The sequence below is a fragment of the Enhydra lutris genome, unplaced genomic scaffold (genome assembly GCF_002288905.1).
Source record: "Enhydra lutris kenyoni isolate GAN:26980312 unplaced genomic scaffold, ASM228890v2 scaffoldscaffold60, whole genome shotgun sequence".
NCBI lineage: Eukaryota > Metazoa > Chordata > Mammalia > Carnivora > Mustelidae > Enhydra > Enhydra lutris.
The window spans coordinates 3355400-3374900 of NW_019154144.1; the positions used below are offsets into that span (position 1 = coordinate 3355400).

The 19501-nt window shown below is 43.4% G+C and overlaps 1 protein-coding gene across 1 annotated transcript in view; it reads left to right on the forward strand.

Moving 5' to 3' along the window:
- Positions 1–19501, forward strand: part of LOC111158531 (beta 3-glucosyltransferase) — a 116170-nt gene that overhangs the window by 17396 nt on the left and 79273 nt on the right. Inside the window, exons 3-4 of the mRNA XM_022520626.1 lie at positions 6975–7014; positions 12429–12538. Coding sequence (XP_022376334.1) covers positions 6975–7014; positions 12429–12538 — 150 coding nt within the window. The remainder of the gene's footprint in view (positions 1–6974; positions 7015–12428; positions 12539–19501) is intronic.

Below are 19501 nucleotides of genomic sequence, written 5' to 3' on the forward strand. Positions count from 1 at the left end.
CAGACTTTCCTCTGCAGCTTCTTCACCTCTCTCAGCCCTCCCAGAATCACAGAGACTTAGGGCCTTGCTCTGGGTCAGGCTTTGGCTTAAGGGAATACTGGGGCTGGTTTGATCTCCCCAGACCACTCGAACTTTCTCCATATCAGCAAAAGGCTGTTTCGCTTTCTTATTTGTGTGTTCACTGAAGCAGCACTTTTAATTTCCTCTAAAAACTTTTTCTTCACATTCACAACTTGGCTAATGTTTGGTGCAAGAGACCTAACTTTCAGCCTATCTAAGCTTTCAACATGCCTTCCTCACTAAGCTTAACCGTTTTTAGTTTTTGATTTAAAGTGAGAGATGTGCAACTCTTCCTTTTACTTGAACACTTAGAGGCCACTGTAGGGTTACTAATTGGCCTAATTTCAGTATTGTTGTGTCTTGGAAGAGGGAGCCCAGAGAAGAGGGAGAGAGATGGGGGAACAGCCAGTTAGTGGAACAGTCAGAACACAGACACCTTTGTCATTGAAGTTTACCATCTTTTATGGGTGCAGCTCGTGGCACCCCAGAGCAATTATAATAGTGACATCAAAGATCACTGATTACAGATCATCATAACAAATATAATCATAATGAAAAAATATGAAATATTGTGAGAATCACCAAAATGTGACACAGAGACACAAAGTGAGCAAATGCTGTTGGAGAAAAAGGCACTGATAGACTTGCTGAATGCAGGGTTGTCACAGACCTTCGATTAGTAAAAAACACAGTATCTGCAAAGCATGATAAAGCAAAGCACAATAAAACGAGGCATGCCTGTACAGCAGAGAAAACTTAGCCTCTAAGAAGTTATGTGATTTGACAGGTTACTGGCAATTAAAAGGCACCTGGGTGGCTCACTTGGTTAAGCAACTGCCTTTGGCTCGGGTCATGATCTGGGAGTCCTGGAATGGAGTCAGGTATGGGGTTGGGGGCCTGCCTGCTCGGCAGGGAATCTGCTTCTCCCTCTCCCTCGCCCATTTCCCCTGCTCCTGTGCTCTCTCTCATTCTGTGCTCTCTCTCTCTCAAATAAATAAATAACATCTTAAAAAAAAAACAAAACAAAAGGTGAAGTCAGAATCTCAATTTCCTGAATCCTTGAATTTTTCATACTGTAATTTTATATAGCTGTGTGCATTGTAATATGTGTGTGTATGTGTATGTGTGTTTGACAATAATAAAGCTCATTTGTAATGAATTTGAAGTGCTACCTAAGGGATAGTAATAGGGAATTAAAATTTTGTATAATGAATTGAAAATTACAGCCTATACTTTCAAGCATAGGTTCTAACTCACATTCTCGAATAGGGTAATATATATGTATCTGTCTTCTGAAGTGTATATATATAAATATAAATAGAAACAAGGTGAGTCTTACATCTTCATGTCATTTTTCATGCAAAGGTATTGAAGTCCTTGAGAAATGTCATTTACCCTAAGCAGGGTCGGGCCTGGTTAGTACTTGGATGGGAGAAATGTCATTTACCCCATCTGTGCTTAGGCCATGGAGCCAAAAAAGCAGTTAATCCCTTGAGGAGAGGCAGTAATAAAGTGTCTACTGTGGACCATACCCGAGACTGGGAGCTGGAGAAGAATTCATTTGCAAGGTCACCCAAAGTCTGTAGATGAATCTGGATGTGGGAGTTAAGGCTCTTACCAACAACCACGTTAACGTGGGATTATCATTTGTTGATCACCCTCGGCAGAACTGATCAGGACCTGCCCCACCAGCTTGCTCAGAAGCAGCTGCCCTCCCACCCCCTCCGCTCACTGCTTGCTTTATTCAGGGGTGCTGGAGGGTCCATGCAGCACGCTTTCTGGAATGCAGGCAGTGCTGCTTCGGGCTGGGGGCCCGCCCCACACATCAGGGCATCTGGTGGCTTCACGTCTCAATTCTGGGTGCTGCCTGGGCCCTATTGTATCTCCTGGGGCCTGACCTCTGGGCCCAGGCTCCTCTTCTAGGTTCCTGGACTGGAACCAGGTTTCTGACCTAGCGTAGCTTTCAGGGGAGCCTGCCCACCCAGCCTCGTGCTCCAGGCCACAGCACCCCCTCAGCCCTGGTACCCCCCTCAGCCGTGGCCACATACCTGCCTCAACCTGTAGTCTTGCCCAGATTTACACTCTCTGGTAACTTATGATATTGTATCCTGTGTGATGTAGGGGTAGAGTGGGACACTGTGGTTCATGTCCCTCCTCCAGCACTGATAGGCTATGGGATTTACCCTTTCTGCTTCAGCTTCCTCATGTAGGAGATGGGGTAATAGGACCTATATCAAAAAGCTGTTTTGAAGATTGTGTGTGTGTGTGTCCACCACTTAAAAGAGTGCCAGACCCTATTTATATATTTATTATGTTAGTCACCGTACGGTACATCATTAGTTTTTGGTGTAGTATTCCATGATTCATTGTTTGCATATAACACCCAGTGCTTTTGTAATACATGCCCTCCTTAATACCCATCATTGGGCTCAACCATTTCCCCCAACCCCCTCCCCTCTAAAACCGTGTTTCTCAGGGTCCATTGTCTCTCACAAATAGTCTCCCCCTCTGGTTTCCCCCCTTCATTTTTCCTTTCCTTCTTCTAATGTCTTCCATGCTATTCCTTATGTTCCACAAATAAGTGAAACCATGTGATAATTGACTTTATCTGCTTGACTTATTTCACTCAGCATAATCTCCTCCAGTCCCATCGATGTTGATGCCAAAGTTGGGTGTTTATCTTTTCCACTGGCTCAGTAATATTCCATTGTATATACAGACCACATCTTTTTTTTTTTTTTTATAAGATTTTATTTATTTGACAGAAATCACAAGTAGGCAGAGAGGCAGGCAGAGAGAGAGGAAGGGAAGCAGGCTCCCTGCTGAGCAGAGAGCCCGATTCTGGGCTCGATCCCAGGACCCTGGGATCGATCCCAGGACCCTGGGATCATGACCTGAGCCGAAGACAGAGGCTTTTTTTTTTTTTTTTAAAGATTTTATTTATTTATTTGAGAGAGAGACAGTGAGAGAGAGCATGAGTGAGGAGGTCAGAGAGAGAAGCAGACTCCCCGTGGAGCTGGGAACCCAATGTGGGACTCGATCCCGGGACTCCGGGATCATGACCTGAGCCAAAGGCAGTCATCCAACTGACTGAGCCACCCAGGCATCCCGAAGACCGAGGCTTTAACCCACTGAACCACCCAGGCGCCCTGGACCACATCTTCTTTATCCATTCATCTGTTGAAGGGCATCTCGGCTCTTTCTACAGTTTGGCTATTGTGGACATTACTGCTATGAACATTGGGGTGCATATGGCCCTTCTTTTCACTACATCTGTATCTTTGGGGTAAGTACCCCATAGTGCAGTTGCAGGGTCATATGGTAGCTCTATTTTTAATTTTTTGAGGAACCTCCATGCTGTTTTCCAAAGTAGCTGCACCAACTTGCATTCCCACCAACAGTGTAGGAGTGTTCCCCTTTCTCCACATCCTCTCCAACACATGTTGTCTCTTGTCTTGTTAATTTTGGCCATTCTAACTGGTGTAAGGTGGTATTTCAATGTGGTTTTGATTTGAATTTCCCTGATGGCTAATGACGATAAACATTTTTTCATGTGTCTGTTAGCCATTTGTATGTCTTCTTTGGAGAAGTGTCTGTTCATGTCCTCTGCCCATTTTTTGACTTGATTCTTTGTTTTTTGGGTGTTGAGTTTGAGAAGTTCTTTATGGATCTTGGGCATCAGCCCTTTTTCTGTAGTGTCATTTGCAAGTATCTTCTCCCATTCCGTGGGTTGCCTTTCTATTTTGTTGACTGTTTCCTTTGCTGTCCAGACCCTATTTAAATGTGTACCTGATATGACAGCAAGAAATACCTTATACAGCCTTTCAGATGGAACCTTAAGTCAAAATAAAAACAGGAACCATCAACCTTACCACTTTTGTCAGTTAAACTTCTTTTATGGTGTTAGTTGACTTCATATGAAGTAGATGTTCACGATGATAAAGACTAGTAGTTAACAACTATTGAGCATTTTCTTTGGGCAAATGATATGCTCAACGTTGAATTACCTAATGAAGTTCCCACAATGACCCTGTAAAGTAGGTCTTGTAATTATTCTTCCTGTTTACAGATGAGAAACTGAGGCCTGAACTAGTAAGTGGTAGGGGCAAAATTAAAACAAAGGACCAGCTTTTAGCTGAGTCCACTGATGAACACATTCTGACCAATTCACTTCATTCAACATCTAGGGGATGGCAGTTGTTTGCAACTGGGTACAAGATGCCATTTTACTTCTCTTCTTAAAAGATTTCCTATCAGATTCTTTGGAGGATGTTTTATCTTTTCATGAAGGCTTTGTAAATGAGGCAGTCATATGTGGATTGCAAATGTTCATATCTATCGTGTCTTCACAAATAAAACCTACACCAAAGGGTGACTTGGATTTGTCTCTTCCCAGCCAGGGTAGGAGCTGCCTGTGGGGTAGATACATTAGTAAGAAACTGCTTTCCTATCTGAATAGCAATTCAGTTGACTTATAAAACTTTAACAGTGAGCACATTTTGACTGAAACTGATAGTGTAAGAAACATGTGGCAGCAGAGATAATAAAACCACGTGTTTCTTCTTAGGAAGAGCTAAGCCTTTTCACGAGGAAAGCTGGAGACAGAATTTTAAATGTCCTGTCAATTCGTTCATTTAGTCTAATTTTCTTTCTCAAAGGGGAAATTGCTCAAGACCGTTTTGGTTCCATTCAGTTCACTTAATGCAGTTGTTCTTGGATGTTTTATTTTTTACAGTTTACAAATTGAGCCATTCGAAATGGCTAATCATTTCCGAGCTATTGTTTTCAGCCAGTTGGAGTTGCAAAGCTTAATAACAAATGGAAAGATGTGTAATTTTGGTTGATTTTCTTTGGTTTCACAAAGAGATGTGGTAGGATATCCAGTTGATTTCCAGCTGAAGTTAGTCAGGAAACACTGAGTTCAGGGTTTTTTGTTTTTGTTTTTGTTTTGTTTGTTTTGTTTTAAATATTTCAGCTTATGGCTACAGGTGATTTTTGTTGTGGGTGTCACTTGGAGCTCACTCTCAAGTATGCTTTCTTCTGGTACATGTTTTCTGGAGAATATCCCTCTGGAAGACAGGGCATGCATTATCCCACGGGTGGAAAAAAGGAACATGGGGAAGAACTCAGAAGACCTGGATTTTCATCCTGGTTCTGTGGCTAGAATGACTGTTGGACTTCCGGCAAATCTTTTACCTGTTCTGAACCTCCATTTTCTCATTTGTAAAGTGGAGGGTTGGGTCATCTCTCTCTCTTTTTAAAAATTATAATAAAATACACATAACATAAAATTTACCATCGTAAACATTTCCAAGTGTACAGATCAGCAGTAGTAAGGATATTCCTACTCTCATGCAGACAATCTCCAGGACTCTTTCCATCTCACAAAACTAAAAATGTCCCCATTAAACAGCTCTCTGTTCCCCGTCCCTGGCCCCTGGCAACCACCCTTCTACTTTCCATTTCTATGAATCAGACAACACTGTCAGTGGAATTGTACGGTATTTGTCTTTTCGTGTCTGGCTGATTTCATTTAGCATCATGTCCTCAAGGTACCTTGGTGTAGCATGTGCCAGAATGTCCTTCCTTTTTAAAGCTGAATAGTATTCCACTGTGTGTATACACAGTATTTTCTTTACCCACGCCAATGCTATTTGTAAATCTAAACTTGCAAATTTTCCACCATCCTCATCTACTGGCCAAAGCTGTGGCCTTGAAAGGAGCGGGCAGCTTGATCAAGGGATGGGCAGCAGGTTAGGGGTGAATGCTGATCGGCATTTCTGGTTCTGAGGCCAGCGCTGCTTCCCTGAGGGCAGGCTGTGCTTCCGACCGGTGGTGGCGTTTAGAGCATGGGAGATTGCAGTGATTCCGTATGTGCTAACTTACAATGATGACCCGGCTTTGGTTCAACACAGTTAGAGAAGCAGCTCAAGTGTTCCAGTATTTTTTAGTGGGTTTTTCCGAAAAGTCCGTGTTTTATCAGGACTAAGTCAACTGTCACTTGGTCCCGAGACATAACAAATTGGTACCCAACCATGGGGTTCTCCTCCACTCAGTGGTATTTCTATTCTTGAGACAAAGATAATTGCAGGAAATGCTGCTGAAGATAGACACTGTCCTGTGTTTCCCTCTCCGCCCTCCCTCTCTTTTGTCACGGTCCCTTTGGCATTCCGAGGCTACGTCTCTTTGTGGCTGTATCTTGGCTTTTAAGCTGTTCCCGGTTTTGTTGGTAAAGGCTCACAAGTGCCTTTCTCCTTGCAGTCTGTGAAGAAAATTGAAGGATATTTTCCACTATCCAATTGTTATAATTATAGTGAATGGCAGTTGAAAGCAGAAAAGGGCAATTAGAGAGAAAATTCCTTCCTTGTCTGCCGGAGAAGACTGTGAACATGGCAGAGGTAGCTGCTGACACTTTGCACTTTGTCAGAGAAATTGTTTACGAGCCCCTTCCCCGATCCACCCAGGATCAGGATCAGGATTAGGACCAGGTGTTTCTGTGCGCACGTCCGGATTTCTGCGTCCAGAGCTCTAAAGTTCTGAAAGGCCCCTTCCGTGCTCACGAACTGCAGGCTGATTGCCTCCTCGAGCCCCGCTGAGGCCCCCCGTGCCGCTCCTCAGGTGGAAGAGAATGTGGTGGTGATGTTCTGGATGCTGGTATGTCTGAGCCCACAAGGTGATAAATCCCGTCGTTAGTGGGGCTCACCGTCATGAGCCACGCGCTGGCAGCATTGAGCCTGCCTCTGTTTTGTGGGCCGTGCTGGTTTTTAAATGAACATTATGAACCAGTTAAGCCTTAGCTCTCCTCTTCACCGTCTTCCCCCAAATGTTACTGTGTACTGTGCTTATTTTTTTGGTGTTTTGCTAGCCTTGTGATGTGGGGAGATTTATCTTTTTCTCTTTTATTCAAATTACAGAATTTGGAGAAAAGTGGTGTCTCAAGGAAAAGTGACATAGGTAAGTAATGATTTTTTTTTTTTTTTAACTTATGAGTATGTACCCAGGTATATTTCTGGGTTATGTATTATATATATATATATATATTTCAGTGAAATGAATTCTCTTCCTGATTTTCTTTATAAGGTCAGTACTGCCGTGCAAATGTTCTGTCTTGGGCCTGGGCCCACATCTCCCCTCATGTAGACCCGAGGAGAACACTTTTTGCATCAATAGAGTGACATGTGATTTGTATTGGGAACAACAGCCATTATGTTAGATTGAATTCCCTTGACCCTTGTTTACTGAGTTTCCAATAAGGGTGGAGGACTGGGCCAGGTGAACACTGAGGGGGCAATGGGGACAGTAAGACACAGTCTCTGTCATCAGAGGCCCACACTTAGTGGAAGAAAAGGACTCACCTCTGCCTGGGGCCTGATTTCCTACTTGCTGACTTGCAGACACTGCCTTCCCCCATGGGTCAGCTTACCCGCCACACCTGCCAAACCCGTCCTGAGAAAGCTGGTGCAGAAGCAGCTACTCGCATTGTTATAGACACCCCTACCCCCGTCACGGCCCCTATGTATCCTTGTCCTCCCCTTCAGTGTATTGTGAGCCTCTTCAAAAATGTGACCATGACGTCACAGTTGTCGTTGCTGCTTTCTGGCATTGTGAGAAATAGGTTCCAGTATGGTGACAAGAGGACAGACAAAAACCGACATCTATGTGAACTTTGTTGATGTTGGTGGTCCCAGGGTAGGCCATGGGGACTGAGGTAGATCCTGGACAGGAGAGAAAGGGCACACTTTCCTTTCTAGGCCTTTCTTTCACAGGCCTGGGTTCTGCAGAGTCTGGAAGGCAGGAGAGAACCCCTGGGTGGCCTGTGCTGGGGTCCCGGGCATGCATGCCTTCAGCTCTGAGACTGGCATATTGAAGGAGCCTCGTTAGCTCAGTGCTTTCTCTTCTTTATGTTATGATACCCTGGATGACTAGCCACTTCTCCCTTTGTGGAGATGTTCTCCCTGCTGCCAACACTTGTGGGTTTGGGCATTTGTTTTTGTGTTTATTTTATGAGATTTGATGAGGCTCCTGGGGCTCCTTATAGAAAATTATTATTTTTTATTTTTAGGGCTGGGGGGGCAGGGGGAAGGGAGAGAGAGAATCTTAAGCGGGCTCCATGTCAGCACGGAGTCTGATGTGGGGCTCGATCTCATGACCCTCAGAGATCATGACCTGAGTGAAAATCAAGAGTGGGACGCTTAACTGACTGAGCCACCCAGGTGCCCTGAAAATCTGAAGATGGTTGTTAAATGAACTAATGTCAGTAGTCTAGGACATGGGCTTGAAAGTACCAAGGGGAAGTTACCTGGATAAGTAAATCAGCACTCCTGCAATTACAAATGGCAAATCTAGTGATACGTGCTTTGGTATCGGCATATCCAAAAAGACCTCGGGGCCTTATTTGCCATAGTATCAACCTGTGTCTGCAGGCTTGGGGGCGTTGGGAGGTGGACTGCAAAAGCAGCCTCCCAGGAGAATCAGAGTCTCTCCACACTCAGGGCGAGGTGGCCTTTTTCCTGTTTTGGCTTACTGCCTGGTCAGGAGATGCATGGGTGACAGTTACTCTCACCAAGTAGAATACAACTGGAGTGGCTCTTCATGCACGTGTGTGCGCGGGTATTTATCCCTCAGCCTAAACTCCTGAGTCCGCTTGCTGTTCGGCTTTTATCAGAAGAGCTGCACGCTGATTGCTCATCAGAGAGACAGCAGCAGGATGGAGTCTGTGTTTCTGCATTACCTCTGTCCCCGAGGGATTAGTACTTAGTAGACTAATTTCTTATCAGAGAAATTAGTCTATTTCTCTGAGAAATAGAGAACCTTTGATTTCTTTTTCCTTCAAAGAATTACTATTTCTCCTTCAGGGGTCTTTTCTAAGGACCTTCTTGGTTCCATCACCTTTCCTTAATGCTCTGTAGCTTACCATTGGCCTCAGACCCACACGGGTTCTTTCCCAGTCTTGACTGATTTCTTTATCTTCCTCTTCTGGCCCATCACGCCCTTCATTGTCTTCAGGCACTCAGTGTACGACCCCTTTATTCCTCTTTCAACTCATCACCCGTAACTGCCCGATTTGCACCCTATTTCTCAGCCATTCCCAGCTGTTACTATTTTCAGGGCCCTAATTCCACATGCTCTCCCAGACCTTCACTGTCCTCTCTGTTGAGAAGCTTCTCCCACCTCTTCTGTGGGCATCCCCAGGACACAAGGTCCTCATCGCTTTTCTGGGAAGGCCCCACTCTGTGGGGTCCCAGATGGCTCCGTGGCCCTTCCCCTGTTTGAAAGCTATTAATCTAAAGATGCACTCTTAGTGTGCACTTAAATCCTTCATGGTCTGATCTGGCTGAGCCAGCCTCCCCCTCTAACTTTATCGCTGACTGTTCCCTTCATCTTTTTCTCTCAAGTACCTGACAGACTCCCCGGTCACTGACTCCTGATGCTGCAGAGAGAAGGCAGGCTGTGGGCTCTGTGATAACCCTGCTTCCTTCTCCACCTCTGATCTGCCACCCTCTCTGCCTGGGTCTGAAGAAAATTGCTGCATTTTAAAGGAAAAGCAGGAAATGCCCCTTTCCAGAAGGTCTGCTTGCACTTGCTCTCCCTCCACCACCCGCCCCTGCTCCCGTAGTTCCCCACTTAGCTCTGTACTGTAATGGCTGCCTTCTGACCTTGGCTCAGGCTCGCTATTGCTGGGACTGTGCTTCCCTCTCTCAGCACGCCAGAATCTTGCCCTCAGTACAGACTTAGGCACATTTGCTGGATGAGTGCCCAGAGCACGTGTGATCAAGGAGGAGAAGGAAGGTGGTGGTTTCCTAGTAGCAGAAAAAACAAATAAAACCCAGAGCATGTGACTCAGGTGCAAGCAAAGGAGAAGGATTCACTTTTTTCTTCCTGCAAACCCTCTTTCCCATGTGGAAGGACTGTTGTCTTTGTGGGAGCAGTGGGAATTTTGCTGATCTGGTAGAAGAAAAGGCAGGAGTTGATTACTGCAGTATTAACCTTTTTACAGATGGATTTGCCCTTCTAAAAATCCTCTTATGAATTATTTTGAACATAGGGGAAGCCACAAAGAGTGATACAATGAACATCCATGTATCTACCAAGTAGTTTAAGAAATAAAACATTCCTGACATAGCAGGAGCCTTATAACTGTGGTCTTGATTTGGTGTTCTCATGTAATCTTTTATATTTTCTGATCACATGTGATAATATCCACCTTATATATATTTGTGCATATCTTTTCACAAACCTTTGATTTATATGGTTATTCCTTTGTAGCTTGCTTTTGTTTTTCAGTCTGTAGGATTCACCTATAATGTCCATCTGGGGTGATGCCTCAAGTACTTGTTAATTTTCATTGCTGCATAGTATTCCAATTGGTTTATTTTCTTAGTAGGTATTGGAGTTGCTTCAGATTTTTTCCTTTTACACAATCCTGCTGTGAGCACTCTTGTTATATATCCTTGTTTATACATATGCAAATTTCTCAAGGATGATTAGTAGGAGTGGAGTTCCTGGGTTGTTGGGAATGTGCATCTTCAGCTTTATTAAATTTTGCAAAAATTTTTCTCTGAAGTTTATTTCATTTTTAACAAAAGTAAGTCTTTATAACTCCTCTTTTGATATGTCACTTACATTAATGTTTCAGATACAGTAGAACAAATACTACATTTCAGTTGAAACATGAGATACTTGTTTAAGTCTTATCTGTATGTCCTATTTATAAAGCCAAGAAGCTGATTTGAAAGAAGGGTAGGTATGTGGGATGTTCATATTTATATAAACCCCCAAAGGAAAAGAATTAGGTCATATTCAATAGCTTGTTGAACTTTTCCCTTTAAATTTTTTATTGAGTTTTAACCAAAGAGCATTTTGGGTTATTTTTAGGATCTAGATGGCTCACTGTGGAGCTATTTGCTGTATGAATATTTGAGTGATTGAATAAATGAATGGAACTATAGAACTGAACATGAAAACAATAAAATATATGGGATAAAATTAAAATCAGATTATGTCTCTGAGTCGAGGTGTTAAAAGGAGAGGCACATGGTGGGGGGGTTGGTCCCTACATTTATTGTTGTAAGGTGGACTGGAGGCTACAGTTTATGTGAGGTCTGCCTTTTGCCAGTACCCCTGTCTGGGGGCAGGTTGGTGACCCTAGGGCTGTTTCTGTCCATTGCTTTATTGCAAACTCAGAACCTAATGTGCTTCTCCATTGTGGGGACTAAGCAACCATCTTTGCTGGCAAGACCTCCGATTGTCTTCCCCGGTCAGGTGGGCCTAACATTCAAGGGTTTGCTCTGTGCTCGTCATTGCAAGAAAGCTGGCCACCCTGAAGCGAGAGTCTAGGGGGCTGGCAAACACTTCCAGTGTTGTTGTAGATGGGCTTGTATGCCACACTTCTTGTGAAGCCCTGCTCTTGTGGAATCGTGGCTGTTTTCCTGGAGATAACACGTAATTCTGGCCAGGTGCCCTGTGAAGCAGAGTAGAGATTATGGAGTTATTTATTTGCAAGCTCTCGTGACCTGATGGGACGGAAGTCGTCACTGTTGAGTGTCACCTTAAAGAGCCATCCAAAACATTCTTGAGGTGGTGTTATTAGTTTGCTAGGTTTGCTGAAACAAAATGCCACAAATTGTGTGGCTTAAACAATGGAAATGCATCTCACAGTTCTGAAGGGTGAAAGTCTGAGCCCAAGGTGTGGGCAGGGAGGGTTTCTTCTGAGGCCTTTCTCTGTGACTTGTAGAAGGCTGTCTTCTCCCAGGGGCTTCACATCATCTTCCCTCTGTGTATCTGCATCCAGATTTCCTCTTTGTGTAAGGACACCAAATATACTGGCTTAGGTCCCCCACCAACAACCTCACTTTAACTTGAGTGCCTCTTTGTAAAGACTCGGTTCCAAGTAAGGTCACATTCGGAGGTCCTGGGGGGTTGGACTTGAACCTGTGGTGTTTGAGGGATGCCCTTCAACCCATAACAAGTCACGGTGCAAGGTAGGGTTATGTGTGACTCATTAGAAGGCTAGTGGCAAACAAGATTTTCAGCTACTAGGGAGGCTAGTGTTGTAGATGTTTTCCTACTTTCTCACATTTACCAGTCGTGCTTTCGACAGACGCAGGAGCAGGTGCACATTTGTTACTGCAGATTTGATGGAATACAGTGAGCTTATTTGCTAACTTCTAGGAAGGATGTTTCAGAGATCAGTTCAAAAAGAGATTTTTGTCGCTATGATTACATTTAAATGGATTTTTTTTTCCCTAAGAGTTTATGGCCTGAAGGCTTGCCTTGCAGCTTTTCTTTTTTAAACTTGCTTTTAAGTATATTTCATTTGTTGAAAAATAAATACCTGAAATCTTTTTTTTTTTTTTTTTTGGTTCTAGATTTAAAAGGAATTGTATTTGTCATCCAGAGTCAAAGTAATTCTTTTCATGCAAAGAGAGCAGAACAGTTAAAAAAAAGCATCTTAAAACAAGCGGCACATCTTACACAGGTATGTAGTGATGGCTGGGATGTCTGCCTGTTACTTGTTTGTTGTTGTTTTCATTTTTTCCAAAGTACTCCATCTGTAGAGAATCCATTTTATTTAGATAAGAGTAACTTTTCCGACTTGTTTTGTTTATTTAATATCGTCTTGTTTAAAATGTTCTTGTTAATTCCAGATGCTCAAAGCCTCATTTTCTAAATTCTTCTTATTTTTTTAAATTTAAGAGACTTGCATAATTGTGTAGGACTATTGTGGTTTTGTCATAAAGTATGATAAAAAGAAGTGGAAGGGATAACATTATAAAAGCAGGGCTTAAAATAGCAGGGATAATTAATATTCAGAATTTTAGTACCAGGTTCTTTGGCAATTTTCATATTGAAATAACATTTTCATTAACCTTAGTGTTTCCTCCATGAGTCTCTTAATCTGTTTTTTAATTGGATATCATTAATTGAACTTTTGGGTTGATTTATAATGCAATATCCAGGAAGGATTATAGAGAGAAAGATCGACACATGGCAGGTACATATTTTAATAATGTTTAAAATAGGCATGAACTGAATCTAAAGCTGCTATGAATAATGCTGGAGGTTTGGGTAAAGGAAGATCTACCTTCTTGTCTTGCCGTAGAGATGCTTTCTTTAGCGGAGCAAAAAACATTCCGCCAACCCTGCTCACTACACTGCCTTGCTGTGGCCTTCAAGACACGTGCTTGTCTATAGATGAAGGCCATCCCTCAGCTCTGTTGGCAAGAACTCTTTGACAGGAGATGTGTGTCTCTGATGGATTGCTTTCTTTCTGTTGGTGGGTGCTGGGAAATAAAGGATTGTAAATAGCCATGGACAAGTTAGCCTTAATGGTATTCAAGGCTGAGATAGTGCTGAGCATAAGGTTTAGTTGTGCTTAACCTTTAAAGGCTTTACCTATAAAATTCATCCGACCTCCCAGCATCCTTATAAGGACAGGTCCTTGCCTCCCCTCCTTAGAGCGTCACACCTTCTCAAGGGAAAGCAAAGACTAGCATGCTAGAGACAGATTGTTTTTTGGTAATTGGAGATAGATGCTGGTGATGAGTTTAAAATACTTCTTTGTTTGGGAACCCAACTTTGGAGATTTCCTTCTACTAAACCTTGTCTGATTTCGTCAGAGAGACAGACATGCAGCAACCTTGACTGGATGGCTTTGTTCCATATGCTCTGGTAAAGCACTAGTGGAGTGGCCAAATAAAGGCCAAGGCAGAGAGGATGGGGAATCTGTAGCCTGAATAATCCCTCGGTTGGGTTCAGGCAGGCATTAATGGAATTTAGTTCAATTAGGCCTTGGCAGTTACCTCGGATTGCATAATCAGTAATGACACCAGGACAGACTTACGTATCACTTACTCTTATGAGTTAAGAGCTTGTGTATCTTTATGTAAGCATGTGTCCTTGTTCTCAAAAATACCTTCCTTCTCACAGAGGGAATCGTGTCTTTTAAATTATGTATCTTCCCCATTTAATCCAGCTTGTTCTGCTTTTTCTTCCTCCTGAGCACCTTAAACAGAATGGGTATTCAACCTATGGCAGTGGAATTGAATCAAGAGGAAATTGAACAAATTAAAATGAAAACTTGGTTTAAGTAAATTATTTTCCCTATTTGAAATTTTTTGGTTAATTCTTAAATTGATAATGGTGGATCCCTCTCATATTAACTAGAATAGCTATTTTACTTCTCCCAGTGAAACAACAGAATGTGGAGAAAAGAGTTGTATAAAAAGATTGAGTATGAGTTGGTGCGAGGAAAATAGGATCTCTTGAGTAAGTGAATCTTCGAGAGAATATGGAGAAGAAGAAGAAAATTCACTTGACTACATTAACGCAGACAACATAGCAATGAGTTAAGGAAGGTGGGGGTTTCCTTCCACTCACAAATAGTCCCATGGGTGTGTGGGCTGGGGATTGGCAGCTCTGTGCCAGAATCCTTCTGTTTTGTTACTTTACCATCGGCTAAAGTGTCTTGTCCTCATTGGCGTGGTTGGAACCGGTTAACTATCACAACATTGACATTCTGGTGTATGCAGGACAACCAGTTTCCTTTTAAGGTTATGTCCCTGAAGTGGTATATGTCTTTTCTGTCATTTCTCCTTACATCCCACCGTCATGTGGGCACATGTAGGCTGGGAAATGTAATCTCTAGCTGGGTGGCCTTTGGATCCAGTCAAAATGCAAAGAGTTCTAATCGCTGAAAGGAGGAAGGTGATTATAATCACTAAAAGGAAGAAGAGACAAATTGACATCACTGCTAAAGTCAGGACATTGTTTACACACCAAGGACTCCCCTAGTCAATAGAAGAATTTATCTATGAACCTCCCATTCATTCACTCATTCATTCAGTATTTACAGAGCAAAGCACTGGCCATGCAGACATCAGCAAAATGTAGTCCTTGTGCTTGAAGAGCCCACAGTCCAGGAGAGGAGATAGGCCCATACATGGGCAATTTTAAAGCAAGGCTGAAGTGTAGAAAGACAAATACTACATGATTTCATGTGCATGAGATATCTAAAAATAGTCAGATTCATAGAATCAAAGGCCAGGGCGGTAGTAACCAGGAGAGGGGGAAGTGAGGAGTTAGCAACAGGCCGAAAGTTTCAATTAAGTAAGATGACTGAGCTCTGGGGTTGGCACTCCAGCATTGTACTCTGTTGTACACTAAAAAGTTTTTGCCTTGTTGCAAGGACAGAGCTCATGTTAAGTTGTTCTTGCCACAGTACAATAAAAATAAATAAAAAATCAGGCACTAGTGAGGTTAAAGAGGGGGGTGGGAGCAGGGAGGGCTTCTCTGTAGACAACCGGAGGAAGGCAGCCAGGGGAGCAGCACAAGCGTGTTGCCCAGGATGTGGAGCGGTGTGGGTGCCACAGCCCAGAAGGGTAGGTAGGGACTGACTGCAGATGAGCTGTAGGTCTTCTTAAGGGTCCAGGCCTTTCTCAGGGCCTCTCAGGGGATGCTCTGGGCATTTGAGAACTATTTCTTTGAGATCCAAGACATTTAGCATCTCTGGCCCCTGGCAGTACATGCAGGAGGAACCCACAGTCCCTGTTACTACAAGCACTGCCTGTTGAAAATGACTGGCTAGGGGAGAGTCATTAGGGCCTCCTTGTGTCAGCTCTGTATTTTAAAACCATCACTCCGGTGGCTGTGAGGAGGGCAGCTGAACAGACATGAGCCTGGGGTAAGGAGCCTCATCTCAAGTCACTGGAACTGTCCAGGGTAATGCTGCTCAAAGTGGGGGTGCAGACCTCTGCTGGTGCTTCACCACAGGCAGTGTGAGAGGCACGGGGCCAGGAGCGAGGGGTGGAGCTGGCGGGGTGGTGGTGGTAGGGGATGTGAGGCCAGAATGGGGGCAGTTGGGGTGAGGGGTGGAGAAGTCAGGACCAGTGCCCAGGTCAGGCTGAGGTGGGGTGGAGCGGGGCCGCCATCTGAGGGAGAGGCTGGGATTCGTGGGTTTGCAGGGTGCAAGAGGACTGCAGGTTTCTGCCCATGACATCTGAGGTGGAGGTGTCGCATACTGGAGGCTGGATGTTTGTTTGCTTGAAACTCAGGAGCACAGTTTGGCCAGAAGGTGGTGGATTTGGAATTAGGAACATATGTAGGCAGTGGCGGAAAGCTTGAAGGTGCTTCTTCTGGGGGGCAGTGGGACTGTGGGGGAAAACCAGGGTTTGGGGACTGGGCAGAGCATGAGCAGCCCTCTGGGGATGTAGGAGGAGTGCGTGAGACACAGAGAAGGGGCACGGTCTGATGTCAGGGACGCTGAAGGAATAGCCTCTTGAACAGTGGTCGCTGCTGTCCTGTTCCCACAACCGAACTCGTAAGACAGGGTCTCAAAAATGGCCATGCCACTGGGCCATCTTGCTGTGGGGACTCCTGCCCTTGCACTTACTTCGGGAGGTGTCCCCACTCAGAGCACTTTGCTGTTACTGGTGCTCTTGTTATTGTGACTTTTCTTAATGATGGTTAAAAAAGAAGAAAAAAAGAAAAAAGCAAAGCATGTAAAATCTGCCCTCAACCATTTTTAGGTATAAATACTATAAAGCACATTCACAATGCGTAACCAGTTTCCGGAGCTTTTTGTCTTCCCCACAGAAACTGGATGCATACCCATGACACGACAACTCTACATTTCCCTTCCCTCCGCACTTGGTAACCCTTGGACGTTGTCTCTATGAATCCGACGGCTCTATGTACCCCTCGTAAGTGGGATCATAGAGTATTTGTCTTTTTCCGAACAGGCTTATTTTACTTAATGTACTGTCCTCAAGGTTCATCCGTGTTGTAGCCTGTGATGGGGTTCCCTTCCTTTAAAGGGCTGAATGTTTGTTATTGTTACTTTGATAGCCTTGGTCCGCCACAACGGACAGCAGGATGAACACCACTTTCTGGGATGCTCCTCTGGTGTCTCCCACAGGCTCCCCTGCAGTGCCCTTTCTCCTCCAGGGCATCTGTCCTGCCCTCAGACTCCAAAGGGAGGTGAGCCCTGCTCTGTACTTCTCTTTGTATCCCCCACAGCTCCTCATGTAATGCTGCACGTGGACAATATTAGAAACTGCATTTTTCACTGATAGATTTTTCTCAGCTTTTAAAGCTTAGAAAGCAGTTCCATTTCACGTCTGTATTTACCTTTTCTAGCACTTTATTTTATGCTTCTGTTTTCAGTTTGCTTATCCCTAATTTTTATTGTCCTTTCCGTGTACACTTTGCACGTTCCACGTGTTGAGTAGCTGTCTCAGATTGCCACTAGGTGGCAATATTGGTTTTACGTTTAAAGACACGTAATTAAGCTACATCATTAAGCAAACCCTTCTTTTCCAGCATTTAATTTCTGTGATAATAAATGGAGTCTAGACTAAAGCAATAAGGAAACTTCCCTTTAATTATAAGATAGTCTACTTTTCTTATTCTGAAATTCTTTCCTAGGATGGAAGCCAACTGTGAATACCGAGGTAGTTATGACAAAACTTTAATGCTTGGATTTAATTTGCTCACAAGATCCTGCCTTTTGGTAGTTGAAATGGCCAGGAACATTTTAGAGTCTGCAACTATACTGGATACTGGTTCATTTTTTTCTCTTTATAGGGGTGTTTTTTTTTTGTTTTGTTTTGTTTTTTAATGGTATACATGTGATTTATTGAATTTTAAAGATTGAATTTTAAAGAATTTAAAGTCGAATTTTAAAGATCCAAAGATAGTTGACAGCTAATACAGGGTTTGTGGACAATCCTGGTGGCAGTATTGGGATACCCTGACCTAAAACTACATGAAGATAGAGCAATAAGGTTAACTTCAGAGAATTAAATGCTGAGATCCACAAAACATGCAGGTGGGCCAAAGTCCCTTTAAGAGGCAGGTATGACTCCCTACTTAAAATTTAACTGGGACTCGTTTTAAGAAATTGACATATTTTTGGGAAAGAATTGACAGCTCATTCATCAGCCACAGAAGTGGAGAAAGGAGAATCTAAGGCAGAAGTTGTCAGGGCATCCCAGCTCTGTGTTGGGGAGCATGCTCGCCCCTTCGAGGATGGGTCAACCCCATGGTTTGGCAGATGCGTGCTGTACCTCTAATTGAGCAGGATGCCTGGGGCTCTCATGTCACTAGGGACCTGAATCAGGAAGTGTTCAGGTTGCAATCTGGATTTTCCCCATAGATTTGCCCACCATGAGCATTCACAAAATTTTCTTGCTAAGGGTGGAATCAACAGTAAGTTTTATCTTTGAATATTTATCTGATAGCCCAAAATATCTATTCCTCCCACACTACCAGATGTCTAGAACTGCTGTTTGTTTATTCATTACCCTTGTCAGGTTGCACTTGACTACAAAATCTGCCAAAAATTAAGGTGCAGAAATTTAATGGCTTCTGTGATTATGCATCTGCTTCTAGCTGTTCTCTTTGCTTTGGCAAGTTGTTACCTAGGCCTGTTTTGCCTCAAAGTGCTAAAATGTGGTCTTATTAAGAACACAAACATTTTTCATCGTTCTAAATGCGAATATAAAAACAGGAGCCTAAACTAACTTTCCGTCTGAAACTTAGTACTGTACTGGGAGTTGTTGCTAGAATGGTAAAACTCTTTCCCTTATTTCTAAAATACTTTGGGTCATTTTGAGTTGTTCTGTTCATCTCCAGTTTTGAAGCTTATAAGGCAGCTTATAATGGCTCTGTGGTTTACAGTTGGATGTTTCTTCCAATCAGTCAGCTAGCAGACTTTACCAAGTGCTCTTCTATGTGCAGAGTACCATTCTTGATTGCTGGGGAGTGACAGGTTAGAAAGATCCTCAAGCTCTTTGACTTCCTTATGACGTAGGCGGTAACTGCTTCATAATAGAAATGACTATATCATTAGGTCGATGCTAGACGTCGAGATAAGCATCTTCAAAAATTTATCCAACAAATATTAATTGGTCATCTGTGGTTGTATTAGGTACTTACGAATGTGAAAGGACATCTCCAGGCAATACAGAGGGCCCGTTAGAACAGTGGTGCCTATTTGAAACCAGTGAGGAAGTAGGACAGTATGTAAGAAGCATACATTTATTAATGTCGTGTCCATTGTGCATGTGAAGCCTGAGAGGGTAAGGAAACAAGACACGTCAAATCAGGTAAGAAAGACAAGAAAAATGAGCTGGAGGGCCGTCAGCCGAGAACTTAGAAACTGGAACTGGAAGACAAAGGCAAATTGTCAAGAAGGCTTACTGTTAGGATGCCAGGTGGAAACTGGGATTTGGGCAACGGTTTGGATGATGGGTAAGGATGTGTTCACAGTGCACTATGTACTGGTCTTTTTAGACTGGAATGGATGGAAAGTAAAGTCAGTGAGATGGGGGATGTGGTTGGTGAGCACAGAGTTCCTAAATGCGTATCTGTGGATACGAGAATTCAGATTTTGAGGAAGTGCTATTTTTTCCCCCTCAGGTTTTTTTCTCCCCACATTACA